Genomic DNA, 21,787 nt, shown 5'->3' with positions numbered 1-21,787 from the left:
ACGATAATATCGTTTTTTAGACGATAGTATCGTCTAAAAAACGATACTATCGTTTTTTGGACGATCGTCTAAAAAACGATATTATCGTCTAAAAAACGATACTATCGTTTTTTAGACGATACTATCGTCTAAAAAACGATAATATCGTTCCTGACGATATTGACCGTGTAGTTATGTCGCCTCATCGTAACAGAAGGAAATGATGGATCCGTCTGAAAAACCAATTGAGACCGGTCACTACGGTGCCTTAACTGTTAACTCTTGTTAGAAAATGGTAAAAATGAAAAAGAATTCTTGCCAAAGTGAACGTTTGTTATAATTAGGCCCAAAAATTGTTTCCAGAAGAATTTCAAAAGTAAATTTACATTTCTAGACGAGATGACTGTCTTGGTTTGGGGCTTGTGAGTGTGATGTGGATGAGAAGACGTAATAATTTGGGTTAGAAGTTTTGAATACAATTTTGTTGCTTGGAATTTGAATTACATTTGAGTTCAGAGAAATGGGTGGTTTTGTGACATTAAAGATTTTAGATATGGAACAATTTGCACAGCCATCGACTGAACCATTTAGACTAAAAAATATTCGCCGCTCTTGCCATCCGAAACATTTTTAATTTTTTTTTGGTCTGCAAAAATTCACTCCAAAAAAAGGAGTTATCCGGCTCTTTATGAAACACTATAAAAAGGTGCCAATCGCTCACATAAAACCAATTTATTATTTGCATTTAATGGTTTTTATGCAATAAATTTTAACATGCCCAAAAATTGTGTGTATACTCAAATTTGTGCTAAACGATATGGTGACAACAAACGCGCACCCACATCTACCATATTATAGTATCTGTAGTTACAACCCAGAGAGCAGCGACATATAAACATATATATAATAAACATAACATTATAATAAACAATTTTTTTTTTTAAATAAAAGAGGGAATCACGAATCTCCTTGGTGACTATATAATATTTATGTTATTATGACATGTGTGGTGGTTGGTTGGCTGGTGGTGTCACAAGAACATAATGTGGAAGTTTTGAAAATTCTATGTGACATATAGCATGGCTGGTCGTTGTCGATAAGAAACTATGGGGCCCAAGAATAAGAAACTGGGAGGTGTAAACGAAAGGGTGGTTGTTGTGGATAAATGATGTGTACTCCACATTCCGCATTTTATAGAAATGCTTGTCTGTGTGTGTATGTGTTTTGTGTTATAATATACGAGTGCGATAACATATAAATATGTAGATACTTTACAAGAAATTATGATATGATTCGGTTTGATGTGAAAGATGAAGAGGGTGTGAGTTGTATTGTGTACTCAAAAATATCTTTTATGTGAGATATTCTTAAAAATGAATTTTTTACTGTTTTTTATATTGAAAAAAATTTATCGCAAACACTTCATTCAAAAATCAAATTATTAAAAGCAGAAAGGTTCGATGTGTTTTATTATCCGATTTTTTTTATTTATTTATTTATTTACTGATGTGGTCATAAGAGCTAACTGGATATTTAAAATAAAGTGTCGGTTTTGGTCTGTTTTTATATTCCGCATAAATGGAAATTAAATTTACGAGATTCATCCAAAAAAAAGTCATTTCATTAACTGAACGATAAAGATAAGACAGAATGGAGATCCCTCTTTTGATTTTATGACCTATTGTACATGGCTGTTCTGACCGTTTAGATAACTTTGGCATTTAGAGCAGAAAAAAAAGCGAAAAAGCCAAATTAACTGAATATTGACTAAACTTATCGAAATATAATTTCGGTTAATTTCGTTAAATTTCGGTAAATTTTGTTAAATTTCGGTAAATCTTGTTAAATTTCGTTGAATATTTGTTGAACTTTGGTTAAATTTCTGTAAATTTTTGTTAAACTTCGGTAAGTTCTGTTAAATTTTTTGTAAATTTCGTTAAATTTTTTGTAAATTTGGTTAAATTTCTGTAAATTTTGTTAAACTTCGTTAAATTTTTGGTAAATCTTGTTAAATTTCGGAAAATTTTTGGTAAACTTTGGTTAGTTATGTTAACATTCGTTAAATTTTTTGTAAATTTCGTTAAATTTTTTGTAAATTTGGTTAAATTTCTGTAAATTTTGTTAAACTTCGTTAAATTTTTGGTTAACTTTGGTTAAATTTCGGTAAATCTTGTTAAATTTCGGTAAATTTTCGGTAAACTTTGGTTAAATTTCGGTAAATTTTTGGTAAACTTCGGTAAGTTCTGTAAAATTTCGTTAATTTTTTTGTAAATTTCGTTAAATTTTTTGTAAATTTGGTTAAATTTCTGTAAATTTTGTTAAACTTCGTTCAATTTTGGTTAACTTTGGTTAAATTTCTGTAAATTTTTGTTAAACTTCGGTAAGTTATGTTAACATTCGTTAAATTTTTTGTAAATTTCGTTAAATTTTTTGTAAATTTCGTTAAATTTTTTGTAAATTTGGTTAAATTTCTGTAAATTTTGTTAAACTTCGTTAATTTTTTGGTTAAATTTGGTTATATTTCGGTAAACTTTGGTTAAATTTCGGTAAATTTTTGGTAAACTTTGGTTAAATTTCTGAAAATTTTTGTTAAACTTCGGTAAGTTCTGTTAAATTTCGTTAAATTTTTTGTTAGTTTCGTTAAATTTTTTGTAAATTTCGTTAAATTTTTTGAAATTTGGTTAAATTTCTGTAAATTTTGTTAAACTATGTTCAATTTTTGGTTAAATTTCGGTAAATTTTTGGTAAACTTTGGTTAAATTTCTGTAAATTTCGGTAAATTTTGTTATGTTTCGTTAAATTACAGTAATTCTGTTAAAATTTTAAACTTTGGTAAATTTCGGTAAATTTAAGGAAACTGGTAAACTTCACTGTCACTCTAACAGACGCTACATTTCTCTAGACCTACAGAATCTGACAGCTGTGATATTATATGAATTTTCTAAATCTTTTCGCTGTCGAAATTTTTATCGCACATGTACGTTGATAAAATCCAAAACACCTTTCAATATCAAAGCTGTCAGAAATATTTTCTTCGGCTGTAGGTCTCTTTTAAAAAAATGATTGAGACGACCTTGTTAAATATGTACGTGTAATAACTGAAGGTGGCAACACAATCAAAAGGTGTATAAAATACAGTTTCTATATATTGCACCTTTTACCAAAGCCAAAGAAATTCACTCGTAAAAACAAAAGTATATTCCAAACCCAAGCGACACACGATTAAAGGCTGAAAATACAGAAACAATTTTCTTAAGCTTCATTATCTTCCAATCACACATTCTTTGACTCATCTAGATTACAGGTACCATTTAATCATATAACTGAAATGCTTATCAGTAGTTGCATTTCCATATCCGTCGAATACTCAAATTAAATCGACCCATTTATGTTATTAATTCGAAATCACTTGTTCAAAACAATCTCATTAATCATAGTGTCACACTTCAAACTGTGCTTTATTATCTCCCTACACCACGTTTTCGGGATGTGTGATGCGACATTGTATTCGGGTGTGATGATTGAAAGTGATGTAATGAAATTAGTAAAATCATTTTCTTGGTAGGCGAGTTTTAGAGATCAGGAAAAACCCTGTCGTAATAACCTTTTTCAAATGACAGGTGCACTCATCCCAATGTATTGAATCTGCTAATTCTTTTGATCTACAGGTATCTCGCATACATCGACTGGATTGTAATCGATAAAATGTGACTTGCTAGTTTTCTCTCACTGTAAAAGCAAACTTGTTTATTGAGCAAGAAGCTTCGGTGACTGTCTCTTCCAAAAGTGTAAAGTTTGCATATCCGTTTTCCAATTAATACATTACTTTCGCAGTATCCAGTGTATTCTCTGCCCCATACGAAAGTTGAATATCAGCAAGGAATTCACGTAACATGAACCGACAATATTTGTCATGTAATGGATCATTTGACAGGGCAAAACCTGCGATGTAATGGTCAACTTTTGCATGTAGCAGGCAACAAAATAGTTTACTTTAACGTACGATTAGTTCTAAAGAACACATTAGTGCTCATTAGGGCGTATCGAATTTTTAGAATTTTAAGGGTCGCGATAGCCTGTGTGCGGAAAACGTAGATCATTGAAAACTAATTCCAGGCATATGGTTGATGGATCCGAAGGTGCCCGGGAAGAAGTCCCACCGGACGACTTTAACTTTCAAATGGTCATAACTCGGAAAGTTAAGAGTATTTTTGAAAACAATGTTCTAGCAGGATGTAGAGCGTTAAAAACTCTACAAAACTGCCAAAGAAACCGATGGTTCAAAAGGTGTGTCTGTCGAGGTTTTCTAACATCGAAAGTTCGACATTTTGGTTTTTGACTTTTATTTCCTGAGAGACAAATTATTAAGTTTAGCTTTTGGCATGAGGTTGTAGAGGAGGTCGAGTACTACCAGTACACTAGGCATTGTCCCGGTCGGCGATCCATCCGAAACCACTTTTTCAACATTTTTGAATGGACTTTTGAAGTGTACCCACGTCGCCCACGAAGCCATTGCAGACAATGTAACCGGTGTTGCTGAGTCGAGGTAACCTTGGCCAGTAAGTGCACATAATATTCCATAACAGTAGCTGAACTCTTTTACAAAATATTTAAGAATTCGGTGTAGCACATTTTGTACTACAAAATCTGAGAAAGTGAAATTTGTGAGAAAAACAACAAACAATCGTTTTAATTAGTTATTTGACCCACGAACAGTAGTAAGAAGTCGATTTCGTTGCAAATACACATTTTTCGATATTTTTACAAAAGGTTGAACTTCGTGGTATACCGTAGTATAGTTCAGCTACTGTTATGGAATATTATGTGCACTTACTGGCCAAGGTTACCTCGACTCAGCAACACCGGTTACAGTGACTGCACTGGCTTCGTGGGTACACTTAAAAAGTCCATTCAAAAATGTTGAAAAAGTGGTTTCGGATGGATCGCCGACCGGGACAATACCTAGTGTACTGGTAGTACTCGACCTCCTCTACAACCTCATGCCAAAAGCTAAAGTTAATAATTTGTCTCTCAGGAAATAAAAGTCAAAAACCAAAATGTCGAACTTTCGATGTTAGAAAACCTCGACAGACACACCTTTTGGACCATCGGTTTCTTTGGCAGTTTTGTAGAGTTTTTAACGCTCTACATCCTGCTAGAACATTATTTTCAAAAATACTCTTAACTTTCCGAGTTATGACCATTTGAAAGTTGAAGTCGTCCGGTGGGACTTCTTCCCGGGCACCTTCGGATCCATCAACCATATGCCTGGAATTAGTTTTCAATGATCTACGTTTTCCGCACACAGGCTATCGCGACCCTTAAAATTCTCAAAATTCGATACGCCCTAGTGCTCATCGCTATACTAAGATTGTGCTTTTTGAATAATATAAAAAATAAGAAAATAGAATTAAGTTAGACAGGGATCCCCTTCGACGTGACCATATATTTAATAAATAATCCAGCCCTTCCATACTGCACAATTTTGATATTTTCTTTGTTTTAACGAATTCGAAATTAAATCGAATCCATTGTTGAACTATATTTGTTTGACGATTGGTATAATCAATAGCTGTGGCCAATTGATGAAACTCTGCTAAATTTAAATTATTGAATAACGAAATTAATTGAAAGGCCTATTTGTGTGTGTTAACCAATAAATGTCCGTCTAAATGCACCAGGTATCGATATTGAAACAATTTCCAACTGGAGATACTGCAACAAACAAAAAAAATATTCATTTTGTGTGTAAATAATTATTATTTAGATTAGTAAAATCCATGTAACCAGCTTGTTTTTGTGTGTCTGCCTTGTGTTTAAGAGCTATTCAAAATTAATTGAATGAATTCGATGTATCTAATATACTTTCGGTGGTGTTCACTGATAAATGAATCAGAACTCATTGCAGATTTAACGAATTTTCAATTCATTTTCCATATAATAAAGAGCTTGTTGCCAATAAATGGATGCAAAATATTATTCCGTTTGGGTCATTCATCCCAAATAAACAAAATTTCGAATTTGACGAGCCCTTACATTACCTTGATGAGGAAATGCTCTCTGCAGTGATCCTTCGAAGGAACTTTGATTAAAAATCTAAGAAAAATACTTCGACCCACTTTAGTGTAGGCCTTAATTTGATATATTTGAGGTACGAAGTCAGTCAAGGGACCTACCCACCAAAGCCGGGACCTAGTTGAATTCAAACGATTCGGTGTGCATTCCATTAAGCATAATTCAACAAATTAACCGGTGTCTCATTATAATACAAAATTAAATTAATTCGACCATGTTGCATGCATGTTGTTCATCTCGTCATAACGTTTAATTTAATTGGCAAATTTAGACATCAAACTATAAATGTACACATACCACACGATGCTCATATGGATAAACCGTCGATGGCTCATACGTATATACCTATATAGAAACCTCGCAAAATCATCACGTGTAAACCGTTTTTATTACATGTTACCTCTGTTGGTACAATATTTTTCATCCATGCGAGAGATTCTGTTTTATATACAAATTCCATTTCATGGCTTCAATATTGCGATACAAAAAAAAAAAACGAAAAAGAAATGTGTTTTCGAGGAGGGTATGTTCTTGGCTTTTAACTAACAAGATAGAAGAATGTTCAGAACAAGCAGTTCGTGATTTTAGATTGTCGAGTGTTTTACTTGAATTGTATGTTAACATTCAGTCAGAGATACTTCTTTCAATCTCTTTAAATGTTTTTTTTTTATTCACAATATTTTAATCTTCGTCTTTTTCTTCTTCTTCATTTCAAAATATCATAATCACGACATTTCCAATTGGAAGTATTACGAGAATGACCAAACACATTTATTAATTTCCTTCAGTTGTATCATTTTGAATGTGTGACGCGATGTCATATAGTTAACGGTTATGGAAATTTAAAAAAAAAGTCGTGGTGTGACTCTGTGACTCAATTAGAATTATTTGGTGACAGATTATCGAGCGAAAAAAACCTCTGAAATGTAAAGTCTCAATACTCCAACATGAAAGATACTTTAAAGAAGGGAGGAGCGGTGTTAACACATGAGTTTTCTATATTCTAAACTTCTCCTTGCTTCTCTTTTTCTATTCATCGTCGCTTCGCTATTTCTAGCTAGATGTCTGGGTAGGGAAGTTCCTGGGGAAGAAAAGAACTTTTAAGAGTGATATCGCCAAGACTTCAGGTGATTGGGGAACAAGCGGTCTCCGATTTTAATGAGTGATAGCTCATTCGATTCGTCGTTTAATTCTAGCAAACACGTATCTGCCATTTTTTTTGAAAAAAAATTTACTTTCTGTGAAAAAGGTTCAAAAGTGAGGACATGTCAGTGGGTAACGAAAACAGTTTTTTGGCAATAACTCAAGAAACAATTCGTTTAAATTATTGTAATGATGTACGAATGTCGGCCTTGGTAAGACCTACAGGTAGAGTATACGCACAGCTTGGTGCGAGTATATCCGCCAGAGTTATTACTAATAATATAGTGAATGTTCGGAGAGTCCGCCTTCTCTGCAGCTTCTATGTTCCGCGGAACTGAGTATGGGGCGTTGTAGCTGGCCTCACCCACTATCGTCCCACATATAAATGAAACCAGTACTTTTGTGCTGCAAGCCTACCGAAGTCTTGTAAAAAAAGTTGGTGCCAAAATACAGATTTTTTCCTTCTTTCTGTGGGCCCAACTGCTGGAACAGCGTCTGGAACGCTTCGATCACTATATTTTTAATAATAAATCTCGCGGATCTACTCGCACCAAGCCGTGCGTATACTCTACCTGTAGGTCTTTCCAAGGCCGACATTCGTACAACATTACAATAATTTAAAATAATTTTTTCTTGAGTTATTGTCGAAAAACGGTTTTCGGTACCCTCTGACATGTGTTCACTTTTGAACACTTTTCACAGAAAGTAAATTTTTTTTCGAAAAAGTGAAAGATACGTGTTTCCTAGAATTAAAAGGCGAATCCAACGAGCTATCACTCATTAAAATCGGAGACCGCTTGTTCCCAAAGTTACAAAAATCACCTGAAGTTTTGGCGATATCACTCTTAAGAATCAGTTCCTAATTGTTCAGTGTGGTGATAATAGCCAAAATGAAACATTCTACATTTTTAACATATACTGTCCCATCAATCCCAAGCTGCACGGTCTAATAGTAGAAGTTTGAAGGTACCAAGGACAAGATTGCATCTCTAGTAAAGTCTCACGAAGGTAATTTTCAGAAGGGATACTTACTTATCTTATCAGCCATATTAAACCAACTGGGTTTTGGCTGTCTGCACCACACTTCGTCATTACTGCCGTTCTTCGGCTACTCTCTTAGAATGGTTGACCTGCAGTCATCTTCAACGGCGTCGATTCATCTTTTACGTGGTCTACCTCTTGTTCGACTACCAATCATGTTGCAGTTGGTGGCAGAAGGGATGCAATTTCAAATATCTCGGAATGACTTTATGACCATCAGATTTGATGTGATTTTTTTGAGTAATGGTTTGGAGGTGACTGTTGCTCGGACTTGTAACGAAGTTTATATGACACCAAAATGCAGTAACAGCAGGTAAATGAACTGCAGATGTAGCTAAGAATTACTGAAAATAACATTCTACCAAAACCAGTGTTTTAGTCTGAATTGCAAAGAGGCACTTCCGTCAATATGAACAGATTCTCTAAATTTCAAATGCAATATCCTAAAAGTGTAATACATTAGGATGTGCTATTTACTACACTCATAACTTATATCGAAGATCCGATGTGAAATATTTACAGCTAATTTATGCATAACCAAATTAAAAACTCAAAATGGCTTTCGTAAATATTACAAAGATGTTCCTCTCGATGTTATTTTTCATCTATATCAATTTACATATACATTGACTCGGAAGCGATAAATCTATACAAAATCTAAAATTGATCTCCGTTCTACTTTAAATGCCAAACCATCCTAATTTCCTACCCTACCCGGCTTCGTCTGACACCCAGCTTCATCCAACTAGAAAAATTATTTAAAATCCGATATGCAAGAAAATGTTCCATTTTCTCGATTTTTGCTCCGTTACAAACATATATTTATAACAGTATAAGCATTTCAAAGCTCTTCGGCTGGGTGCTTTTGCTGGATGCACACAGCCAATATGTATCACACACATATTAGAGAACTCACACTTTTCCCTAACGAAAAATAGCGGATAGAATGGCGATAGAAAAATAATCTTTGGAATTTATGCGAGTCAGAAAATAATTTTTTTTTGTCGGAAAAATAAAGAGAGGCGCATTCTGGCTTACGAAATGAATTTTTTTCTTTTAGCTCTGTGACTGTGTATGGAAATGAAACATCAATATTTTAGGGATGCGATAGCGAAGCAAGGAATTATATTTAAAAATTTGACGAGAAGAAATTTTTAACGTCATGCCATGACTCCGAATGCATCATCATGACCACTGGAAAATTTCCAGGTTTCTCGTATCATTGTCAGTGCTGTCATCAAAATTAATTCCTAAATAACTCGAGAGATACGTGCCCGGTGACGGTTAAACTATGTTCTATACCACTTTTAGGGGTTAGAACATATCTTTAACTATGCAGGAAGCGTATTTCTCGAGTTATTTAAAATTTCATTTTGATGGCAGCACTGAAAAAGCGTTACATATTTCTTTTAAATAATTTTTTTTAAATTTATTTAGCTGTGAACTCTAGGATGGTCTCATTTGAATAATAAATAAAAATTGAGAACATACAATGCAATGGTTGATATAACGATACAAACAACCGTATGTGTACAATCAAAATATTACGTATCTTTAACCGAGAAAATGCTAATTGTTGTCGGTATGTCAGGCCTCAAAGTATAATGCTTAAAAGTATCAGCAAACTGACAGTTCAATGGTGATAGTTTGACGGTTGTTTTAAAATATTGGAGGTTTTTCGCTTTTTCTTACCTTTCGTGCAATGTGCAAACCAGTGGTAATATATCTACGCATTTTGTACCGATGGCACCGATAACAAGACCTTACACATCTGACGGTTTTTTGTATTAAATGTTCCCTGTGAAAATATATTTAATATTTCGCAATATTATTTGAAGAACATGGCACGGCTAATTGTGTCTGGTGCACTGTAAGTACATTTTGGTTGATTACAGTCGATATAACCGAGAGAAATCAAAGAGAAACATTCCCATCGACGAAAAGTCCTGAACAGTAGAGTACGCTCAACCGATGTTCCCAATGGTCCAAATGAACCATCTCCGTACACGTCTTTTATGATGAAGAAGTAAAAAATCATTCAAGTCCTGTTGTTATTCATTTTTGAACTATTCTCATCGATAAATTCTGTGTTTAAGACTACACACGAGATACACAGATTGTAACAGAGGTATATGTTGTCGTACACAACCTCCTCTCTCTCGGATGTCTGTACATAACTATTGTATATGTACGAACTATCGAATGAATAGTGTTTTATTTTGTCAATCTTGTATTGAATAAATTGACACAAGTCGTGTTGTCTGTTGTTTTTTGTTGTTAACTGTTCAAGATTATATCTACGTTTGCAGTTTGACTTGACTGAATGCACATTGCACATGCATGTTAATCGGAGTTCATGAATGTATGTTGAATTGCAACAAGCAAAACAAGAGAAATACACATTCACGGTATATATGCGCCGAAGAAAAGGTATAAATACAAGAACGAAAGGAAGACAAAAAATAAAAGACCGCAGGAGAGTTTGAGCTCGCTAAGCATTGAACATTTGAAAAGTGTATGCTCGAGACTGGAGTGCACTGGGACACGTTTACGGTATCCCTTTGTGGTAAATCATGATCGATGGAACATTAGAAAGAGGACATTTGTTCGGAAAAAGCCGTTTGTGTGCAGGAGAATATTTTGGTCAAACTATTGGAATAGTCATCGAATACGGTGGAAAAAACACTCCAAAAGCAACTGGCCAGGGCCTTTTATATGTAAAATTTTGTTAAATTTCTCAAAATTCGTTAAATTTCACAAATTTTACAAAATTTCGTTAAATCTCACAAATTTCGTTAAATTTCGTTAAATTTCGTTAAATTTCTGAAATTTTGTTAAATTTCACAAATTTCGTTAAATCTCACAAATTTCGTTAAATTTCACAAATTTTACAAAATTTCGTTAAATTTCACAAAGCTCGTTAAATTTCACAAATTTCGTTAAATTTTGTTAAATTTCACAAATTTCGTTAAATTTCACAAATTTTACAAAATTTCGTTAAATTTCACAAATAGTATGCTATGCAACCTCTTAAATGTTAGTTTTTGGCCTACGTTACGTTCTTGAAATCGATTTTTAACCGTAAAGCCATTACGGCACATTTTTGGCCAGATCGAGAAAAATGTAGATCATGCTGTCTTCTACATTTTCAGGCCAAAAACTAACATTTAAGTGGTAAGGTTCCAACGACACTATAAAATTAGACATAAATCCGTTTCGTACAAAAGATTTGAAATCAACTTAAAATACTTTGATCGATTGAAGTAATAGACCCGATAATAATACTGGTCATGTCTTTACTGTCGTCTGTCAGAGGTTAATTTCCACATTCGATTAGAAATCATGTCGAAAATCAAACATTGCCAGAGTGATGATAACTGATGGCGTTGCCCTCTGAACACTGTTTCTGATTTTACATTGGCTTCAGAAATTTTGAAAATCATTTTTGGCCTGTTGTGCCAGTTGTCATTGTAGTAGGCTGTGCATGTTATATACTGTCTCCACCCAAATGTGGGAGTGCTAATGTAATGAACCGTAATTTTTCAATTATATTTGCAGAGCTTACTAGCTTCCGATTTTATTTTTAGTTATATACTTACCAGAGGCATCAATTACTTCATCTCGTTCGAACCCAGCTCTCCTCTATAATACAATCTTATTGCATTAATAGTAAAATATGCAAAATAAAATGTAGATTCTTCGAAATTGTTCGATTTCATACATTGATTTCGTTTGACATTTTAATGTTAATTAAAGAAGACTGTATGCATACGATGGGATTCAATTGAATGTTGATTTTTCTTTAGCTCGATTGAAAATCGAATTCGCTTTTTTTTTCAATACCATAAAATTGTTCATCACTGAAACAAACCAGCGAAGAGAGAGAGAAAGACAATGAGAAGCCGCCAAGTAATTAGCCTAGCCCTTCGTAATAAGAAAAATTAAACCGACAAAATTAAATTGTTGCGAATCGGATGACATATAAGTCTAATAAGTGCGAATTTATGGTTTATGTTGATTTCATAATATTGTTTCGTTGTATCCGATTTTTAATTTAGATGAAATGAAGACTGATTTTCCCGATAAAAGATTTAAATTTGTGTGGGTGTGCAGGCAGGTACAGATACATGGTTAAATGTAAAATGCTTGTATTTCAATTTCGTCGACGATTGAGACCTTTCTACGAAAATTTAATTTTTGTTTCTTTAGATTTTAGATTGATAACGTTGAGCCACCACGGGTAGAATATGGTAGCAACTTACATACATATACACTCTGTGTACAAAACACACTTTATTTATTCATAGAAAAATCTTTTAGATTGTCCGATGAATACGTTGAGATAACGCCAAACCCACCGCGTAAAATATTACAAATATTGCATTAGGAACGAAAAGATATATCTTTTATAACTAAAATAATGTCTGTTAGTCTGTTCGGTTCATCTATATAATTTGTGTCATGCAAAATATAGAACTTGTTATCAACTAAAACACAAAATTGATCAGTTTTGTATCTTTAATGTGGTGTTATAAATACCTACTACGCAACAAATCCTGGCCATAAAAACAATTTTTTTTTTTTTTTAATTAGTACACCAGGTCTAGATTATCTTTTAAATTTGATTTTATTTTTTCGTTTTCGTCTCTCTCGTCTTAACTCAAATCGGGGATCAGATTTTATTTTTCGGTTTTTTTATATGGATGTTACGGCTACAGTAGGATATTTTGTATTCTCAACGATAATGTTTTAACAATCCATCTATAGAAGTGTTTTAGCTCTGTATAATACAACACAAGAGCTGTAATCTTTCAAATCAAATCGACTGGCTTTCGTACATATCGATTTCGTCTAATAACCTCGACCAGTGACTTAAGACGAAACCGAACGAATAGTGAAGAAAAACAATGAAATCAACGACGTTAAGTATATAAAATAGAATCCTTTTCGCATTTAAAAGATCAAAATTCATTCGTTAAAAGATTATGAGAGAGTGCATCATTGAGTCAGTCGTCTTATCAAGATAAAAAGAATAATATTAAATAAGTGCACACAGTGCATACACACACACACAATTCTTGTTAGATGTATGATTAAATGACTGGTTTCTCACCGGGAATTTAAATGAAAAGTTTCGTCGTTTCGCCAAGAGTTGATCAGGTCTTGAAATGGATTAAGCGGACACTCTGTGTAGAGGAGCTTGAAAAGTTATGACTTTTAATTATAATGTGAAACTACACTCGGGTAATATCACTGTGCGGAATTCCACGAGTGATTCCACTGAATGAAATGACTTCAAGGACTTCAATCAAGTAACCTCTTAAAATGAAACTGGTCAAAGGGGGTCATGAATCATAATCCAAACCACATAATACCCTATTTGGAAATTACCTTTCAAATGATACCCCACACGACCATGTCCGTTTTGTGTACCTCGAGAAATTTTAGTAGGAACAGTGGAAGTCTTCGGTTGAAAACTTCAACTGCACACATTTCAGTGTCGATGAATTTTAAACACAATAAGTCCCTATTCGGCTCAATAGCAAGTGTGATTATCTTTCTAATGACACCCCACACGACCCTGTACGGCTCGCGTAACTGGAGAAATTGTTGTAAGAAAAGTGCAAGTGTTCGATTGTTGATCACCTTTCACCAGCCACACAAACTTCGAAGAATTTTTTTTTGAAAGTGGTTTTGGCTTCTAGGCTCGAATACCTTTCTAGGCACATATAAAAAAGTCCACTGGAAAATGCGTCCGACTTCGGCGGGCTTTTTTGAAAAGAAATTTTCAAGAAACACTCGAATCAATCGGTGTCTGAATTTCATAAAATTAAACCTTTGCTGTCCCGATCAATAACTTCCACAATTCAAACCGAGATGCTAAATCCGATTTCTTTTCATTCCAGATCAAGATGCAGATAACCCCGTCGACAAACAGTCACAAGTTACCGATATCACCACCGAAATGATCAAATCACGATCACCAAGTTCCGTTGGCGAAACGTCACCAAGCTTCTCCAATTGTAGTTCGCCGATATCACCGTCGACCAATGACCATTCGGATCAACCGCAAACGGAACCAAAGTCACCGGCAAACAATGTGGAAATTAAGCAGGAAATAGTTTTACCAAAGCTACGACTCAATGTAATGCTAGCATCGGATCCAGCATTGCAGCCAGAAGCTAAAGACTTGAAAGTGATCCGATTAAATGAATCGGCTGTCGACAATAAAAACAATCACAACAGTGACCGAGATCCGGATGATGCGAGACAGCTAAATGAAATGCATCAGCAAGTGGTTGACAATAAAGTTGAAAGTTACATGGCACCGATTACCGAGCCCATCATAAATGTGGATGTAATACCACGCGTTCCTGGTAAGTGATGGCTTCTTTTGTGAAGGATCGTATGTTGTTGACCCTATGTATCGTAGGTTTTAAGTGCGGTCCGTGTGGCATAAAATTTTCATCAATATCAACGTTAGAGGCGCACCAAACATATTACTGCACGCACAGGTAATACAAAAAAATTCAAATTTAACTTTGCCGATCAGTTAACGACAATCGTTCGTTTCGTTAACAGGAAAGACGCTGACGAAAGTAACGCATCAAAGCCATCAACGAACGATGATGGAAATGGCACAGAATCGACTTGCAAAAGTATTAGGATTGGTAAACAGTACGCTTGTAGCCAATGTTCATATAGTGCTGATAAGAAGGTGTCGCTGAATCGACACATGAGAATGCATCAGACGTCTCCCACTCCAAGTTCTGTGACTTCAAATGGAGATGATTGCCCTAGTCAGGTGAGTAGATCGTACCTAAGGCTCGGAACGGGTCGGGTTCGGTCAGACCGGAACCCGAACTTGATTTAACCCGAACCTGAAAAATTATTTCGGGTTCAACCCGAACTTCACCCGAACTTGAATTTTCGATTTCGGGTTTAACCCGAACCCGACCTGAACCCGAAATTGTTCAACCCGAATGTGACCTGAACCTGAATTTTCAATTTCGAGTTCAACCCGAACCTGAACTGAACCCGAAATTTTAAATTTAATTAGGTCGGATTCGGGTAACCCGAAATTTTTGACTTTTTTTAGTGTAATAAACGCTCAAAATTTCGGGTTACCCGAACCCGACCTAATTAAATTTAAAATTTCGGGTTCAGTTCAGGTTCGGGTCGAACTCGAAATTGAAAATTCAGGTTCAGGTCAAATTCGGGTTGAACAATTTCGGGTTCAGGTCGGGTTGGGGTAAAACCCGAAATCGAAAATTCAAGTTCGGGTCAAGTTCGGGTTGAACCCGAAATAATTTTTCAGGTTCGGGTCATGAATCCGGTTCAGGTCAACCTGAACTAAAACAGGTCAACCCGAACCCGTTCCGAGCCTTTTCGTACCCAATTGAATCTAATTGGACGAATTGCGCTCGTGTGTTTCGATTGTCGGTGTTCTATGTCGGTTGCCGTTGTAAATGCTCAATTTTCCAGATTCAGCAAATAGATCGATACTGCACTGATTGCGACATAAGATTTTCGAGTACCAAAACATATCGCGCCCATAAGCAACATTATTGCAGCAGTAGACACCGGGATGGGTATGACAACGCGTGAACTTAACAGAAATTCGAAAATTCAAACTTTTATCCGATAGAACTGCTGCCTCGACGCCTGCCCCAAAATCGAATGCATCCAAAAGCGGATCTCAAAGTCCTCCGGAACTAGCGAAAAGTCCACCAGTTATGTCACCACCATATTTAGCATTGCCAACCAATCCAATCGTCATAATTCCTTATTCTCTCATCCGAGGTGCATCGGTCCTGCCTGGACCACTGTAAGTCATGGACCTTGTTCTGTTCATGGAACGAATGGTGAAATTTTTGTTATTTTGTAGAACGTCGGCATCACCAGCCACTAGCAATCCAGACTTAACGTGTTACATTTTGAAAAACGGATCACTAAGTCCAATAGCTCAAGCATTGGCCGTACAATCGGCTGTTTCGCCAGTACCACAACGATCTCAAACACCAAACAACATTGCTTCCAACATTATATCGGGGGATGCAGGAGCTAACACAATACCAATCGAACTGATGAAAGTGAAGAAAAAGGAGACCATGTCAATGGCACGGTAGGCTCATTGTCGTTTTCCAGTGGAATTTCGATTGCTAAAATCATTTTCAATTTCACAGAGACCTTACCATACCATTAGATCTGTCCGTTCGTCGATTGTCATCGGAAATGTTGCCGCACCGGGAACGATCCGTATCATTTTCGTCGTGTTTATCTGGCGATCACGGACGTCTCAGCATTGACATGATGATGGAGGGCAAAGAAAACCTTTCCATTGAAAGTAATTCGGTGACTCCTGAACAGATCGTGTGCGCTCCATCGTTGCCGGGCAGTCCACCATTAACGCCATCACCAAAGAGAAGCTCTCATAGTCCTCGCGGTATATTGGCCGCATCTCCGAATTCCATTCACTCATCGAATCATACCCAATCCGCAATGTTACGTCAATTGATTCCATCCGATTTAGCCGCTCGACTGTCTGAGTCTAGTCTTAATTTACACACACCAAAGCCATTGTTCGATCGTCAGAGTGCAGAGCTAACGCTACGAATATCGACCACATCAAATGCGTCCACAAATCATCTGGAAAATGCACAGAGCAAATCGACCGGATTGACTGCGAACAAGAAGGCCAGCACATCCAATTCCCTCGCCACCGGACAACCGCAGATATTTGTCAAGCAAGGCGTCTCGAAGTGCAAAGAGTGCAACATCGTGTTCTGCAAATATGAAAACTATTTGGCTCACAAGAAGCACTACTGCTCGGCCCGAAATTTGGAAGACAAAGAAGGAAGTAAACCCAGTCCACCGCCATCGCCATCAACAAATGCATCGGGTGGTACCGCTCCGTTGGCATATCAGCAATTGATTTGTGCCGCATGCGGTATCAAATTCACATCTTTGGATAATCTCAGCGCCCATCAGATGTACTACTGTCCCAAACGCATAGAAATTCCATTGCAGACGCCACAAAAGGAGAAATGCACCAAATGCAAGTCAGTGCATGAACCGAATGGCCAATGTCCCAATCAGAACGTCTACAAATGTCCCATATGTGATGTTGTCAGCGTGAATGCAGCCGAATCTCGTAGACATATTGAGACCCATGCCGGCGTGAAAGCGTTTCGATGTTCTATTTGCCGGTACAAGGGCAACACACTGCGGTAGGAAGAGTTTGCACTGGTGGTTGCGATTCGCGGACATTTATCTGACTTTCGTTTCATTTATCCGTAGTGGCATGAGAACGCACATCCGGATGCATTTCGACAAGAAGTCAACCGATTTCAATGAGGAGCATTACATCTCTTGCATTTTGGAGGAGGATGTTCTGGAAATACCACCGGTTGCGCAGATGGCACCAACGGAATCCGTTCAGCCGCAGTTACATTGCTGTGATAAATGCAATTACTCGTCAAGCTATAAGGGAAATGTGGTAAGGAAGGATAAACTGAAACTCGGCTTAGAGTGCTCTTGTCCAGATGGCTGTTCTATCTGTATTGTCATCCGTCGACAATATTTGGAGAGACGACATTTCTACACGGTCAATACCGCCAGGAACGGTATTATCGTCCAGAGGACGTTTTTTGGTCGATATTATCGTTCCTGACGATGTTGACCGTGTAGAAATGTCCTGCCAACCCAATATTTAGATCAAAGGTCATTTAACGTTCGATAATTAGTGATCCAATTGCCGTCTGAGGAAACGTCCTGTGAACTCCCTCGAGCAATAGAAGTTCTCCTTTCGTATTTTCCCAACTCTTCGCCTAACCGTCGACTTCCATTTCAGGTTCGACACATTAAACTGGTGCATACGCAAACCCAAATTCACTCAACGTCACCAAAATTGGGCGAAGGTGGCGAGAGTTTGTTGCATAGCGACAATTCAACCAAACCAACGTCAGTAAGGTAAGCAACGAATTCTCCGGCTGAAAACGCACAAAGGCAATTTTGAGTTGCTGTAATCGACAGTAACGCAACATTGTTCGTGTGTGTTCGGCTTCAACGATGTTCATTTCCGATTTTTTGCATTAATTCCACCCATTCCTCCGAATCCAGTTTGGTAATAAAAACCGAACCAGGCGAACCAATCGACACCAATCGATCGTCGTCCGACATTGAGGTGATCAACGAGCCGCCACTGAAACGGATCAAACTGGAAGCGAAAGATGCGGACGATAAAACGGTGACTGAAACAATAGAGTCTGATTGTAAAGCGACGGCCGACCGGTCGACGATTGTAGCTAGTACAGAGCCTAAATATTGCAATATTTGTGATATTACATTTAACTATTTAAATACGTTCATTGCGCATAAGAAATTTTATTGTAAAAATGTCACCGCCGATATTGAAACCAATAGTTCAGCCATATCACAACCACAGCCAGCAGCAACGGTATTAACACGGACGGCCGAAACATCGGTTTTGTGAAATATGTGCCAGTGATTGGCACAAATTCAATCGTTTCTCTGCCAGCACACACATACACACACACACACTGTTTGAGTAGTTTAGATTAACCGAGTAGGAATATATTCAATTACTTAAGCGATAGTTCTGTAGCTGAGACAATATACAGGACGGAAATGAAAAAAATTCAATTAAAAAATTCCATCGTGAACAGTGAGACATTAACAAATTAAATAAGAAAAAAGTTTTTAAAAAATTACAGAAAACGTTAAAATGGTTCGATAGAAGCCAGTTCAATATTCACGAAAACAAGACACTCACTAGCACATTCAAATTTTTTTTTTTCGAACAGTCAGTGGCTTAAGAGTCATATCGCCAAGACTTCAGGTGATTGGGGAACAAGCGGTCTCCGATTTTAATGAGTGATAGCTCGTTGGATTCGTCTTTCAATTCTAGGAAACACGTATCTTTCACTTTTTCTAAAAAAAAATTGTTTTCTGTGAAAAGCGCTCAAAAGTGAAGACATGCCAGAGGGTACCGAAAACAGTTTTTCGGCAATAACTCAAGAAAAAATTATTTTAAATTGTTGTAATGTTGTACGATTGTCGGCCTTGAAAAGACCTACAGATAGAGTATACGCACTGCTTGGTGCGTGCTTATCCACGAGAGTTATGACTAAAAATATAGTGAATGTTCGGAGAGTACTCCTTCTCTGCAGCTTCGTTGTTCCGCGGATCTGAGTATGGGGTGTTGTAGTTGGCCTCACCCACTATCGTTGCACATATAAATGAACCCAGTACTTTAGGGCTGCAAGCCTACAAAAGTGTTGGAAAAAAAGTTGGTGTCAAAATGCAGATTTTTTCCTTCTTTCTGAGTGCTCTACAGCTGGAACAGCATCTGGAACGATACTACGGCAGTCATTTTTTATCGTCTACTATTCTTTTACCTTATCAATAGAAAAACGCTTCGAAATGTCGCGCATATATCAAATCCACTATTAGCAATATCAAAAGAGAAATTATTAAATTTTTCTCGGAGGATTTTAGTCAAATAACGTATAGCGTATAGCAAATGACCTCAGGACTCCGGAACAGTAATTAGTTTTTCAATCGGACCAATATTTGCTACGTGACAGGAGTTTGGCAAACCGTTTGCTCCCACTTGATCATGTCGTTTTTCCAAACTCTGTCACGTAGCAAATATTGGTCCAATTGAAAAACTAATTACTGTTCCGGAGTCCTGAGGTCATTTGCTATACGCTAACACTTTATTTGACTAAAATCCTCCGAGAAAACTTTAATGAATTTTCTCTTGATATTACTAACATTGGATCTGATATATTCGTGACATTTCGAAGCGTTTTTCTATTGATAAGGTAAAAGAATAGTAGACGATAAAAAATGACTGCCGTAGTATCGTTCCAGATGCTGTTCCAGCTGTAGAGCCCTCAGAAAGAAGGAAAAAATCTGCATTTTGGCACCAACTTTTTTCCAAGACATCTGTGGGCTTGCAGCCCTAAAGTACTGGGTTCATTTATATGTGCAACGATAGTGGGTGAGGCCAACTACAACACCCCATACTCAGATCCGCGGAACAACGAAGCTGCAGAGAAGGAGTACTCTCCGAACATTCACTATATTTCTAGTCAAAACTCTCGTGGATCAACTAGCACCAAGCGGTGCGTATACTCTACCTGTAGGTCTTTCCAAGGCCGACATTCGTACAACATTACAACAATTTAAAATCATTTTTTCTTGAGTTATTGCCGAAAAACTGTTTTTGGTACCCTCTGGCATGTCTTCACTTTTGAGCGCTTTTCACAGAAAACAATTTTTTTTAGAAAAAGTGAAAGATACGTGTTTCCTAGAATTGAAAGACGAATCCAACGAGCTATCACTCATTAAAATCGGAGACCGCTTGTTCCCCAATCACCTGAAGTCTTGGCGATATGACTCTTAATTCTTTAAAATGCGAGTGATTAGTTTCACTGGAAAAAGGACACTCATTCCGCCTAAATGTGTACATACAAAGTACAAACCAGGGACTATTTCCGGGAAAATTCTGAGAAATCAGAGGGCATAGCCAGGTTGGCATAAGGAAAGAGGCTTGAACGATAATAAGGGATGGATACTATTACTATAAGGAATCTGAAGTTTCTGAAGATGTTCTTGGTAAAGTTTGAAACTTCAAATATGTATCATTTTCAATTGATTTTTCTCAAATTCTGAAAATATGTCTTTTTAGTTTCATAGTCATCTACATGCGTCGAAAACCGTACTTTTCCATGAAAAGTACGGTTTTCGACGCATGTCTCGTTTTCGTGTGTAATAGTAGATTAAATACTTGTGGAGAAAATCGTTGTTTTGAAAAGTGTGGAGTTTTTATGCTGAGCCGAAGGCAAAGTATACAACCACACGAGTCAAAACAACGATTTTCCCCACAAGTATGTAGTTTATTTTACCTCTTAAGTGTGGCAAAAGTGAATTTTCGCAGCACATAGGAGGCAACGAGGGATAAAAAGACTTTACTTTTTGAGTTTTCGTGTGAAATTTGATTCGAGGCGTAGCCGAGTCAATAAACACACGGAAACGAGACTTTCCATTTTTGTCCCAAGTTATCCCAAGTTCTCTAGAGTCAAAAGTGGCTTATTACACACCTAGGGGAATACAAGAAATTTGGTTTAGGTCTCACAAGCATGTAATAGTATTTTACATAACTCGGGATAATAAGATGAAAAGTAGAGTTTTCGTGTGAATTTTATTGATCCGAGACGAAGCCGAGGTCAATAAACACACGAAAACGAGACTTTTAATTTTTATCCCGAGTTATGCAATGGATTTTACATGATAAGGGCGTCGAACGTAGTGCTTGAAACATGAAAAGGACGGTTTTCGACTCCCTAAGCATGTAAAATCCATTAAATAACTCGGGATAAAAGTTGAAAAGTCTCGGTTTTGTGTGTTTATTGACCTCGGCTTCGCCTCGGATCGACAAAATTCACACGAAAACTCTAATTTTCAACTTTTTATCCCCTGTTATGTTATTAACTATTAACTATATGCTGACGGCGTCGAA

General features: G+C 36.6%; 1 protein-coding gene across 2 annotated transcripts in view; it reads left to right on the top strand.

Annotated features, from left to right (window-relative positions):
• Positions 1-19,106, top strand: part of LOC119083137 (zinc finger protein ush) — a 109,999-nt gene extending 90,893 nt beyond the window's left edge. For both annotated transcript variants that reach the window (XM_037192776.1, XM_037192777.1), the window contains 10 exons: positions 14,145-14,615; positions 14,672-14,753; positions 14,821-15,043; positions 15,724-15,830; positions 15,887-16,066; positions 16,127-16,363; positions 16,425-17,468; positions 17,539-17,737; positions 18,092-18,210; positions 18,361-19,106. In XM_037192776.1, the coding sequence (XP_037048671.1) occupies positions 14,145-14,615; positions 14,672-14,753; positions 14,821-15,043; positions 15,724-15,830; positions 15,887-16,066; positions 16,127-16,363; positions 16,425-17,468; positions 17,539-17,737; positions 18,092-18,210; positions 18,361-18,733 (3,035 nt within the window). In that variant the 3' untranslated portion in view covers positions 18,734-19,106. The remainder of the gene's footprint in view (positions 1-14,144; positions 14,616-14,671; positions 14,754-14,820; positions 15,044-15,723; positions 15,831-15,886; positions 16,067-16,126; positions 16,364-16,424; positions 17,469-17,538; positions 17,738-18,091; positions 18,211-18,360) is intronic.
• Positions 19,107-21,787: the final 2,681 nt, after the last annotated feature.

Source organism: Bradysia coprophila, unplaced genomic scaffold (assembly GCF_014529535.1).
Source record: "Bradysia coprophila strain Holo2 unplaced genomic scaffold, BU_Bcop_v1 contig_561, whole genome shotgun sequence".
NCBI classification, from domain to species: Eukaryota; Metazoa; Arthropoda; class Insecta; order Diptera; family Sciaridae; genus Bradysia; species Bradysia coprophila.
The sequence above is the reverse complement of the archived record's forward strand: the minus strand, read 5'-3'. Positions and strand labels throughout refer to the sequence as shown.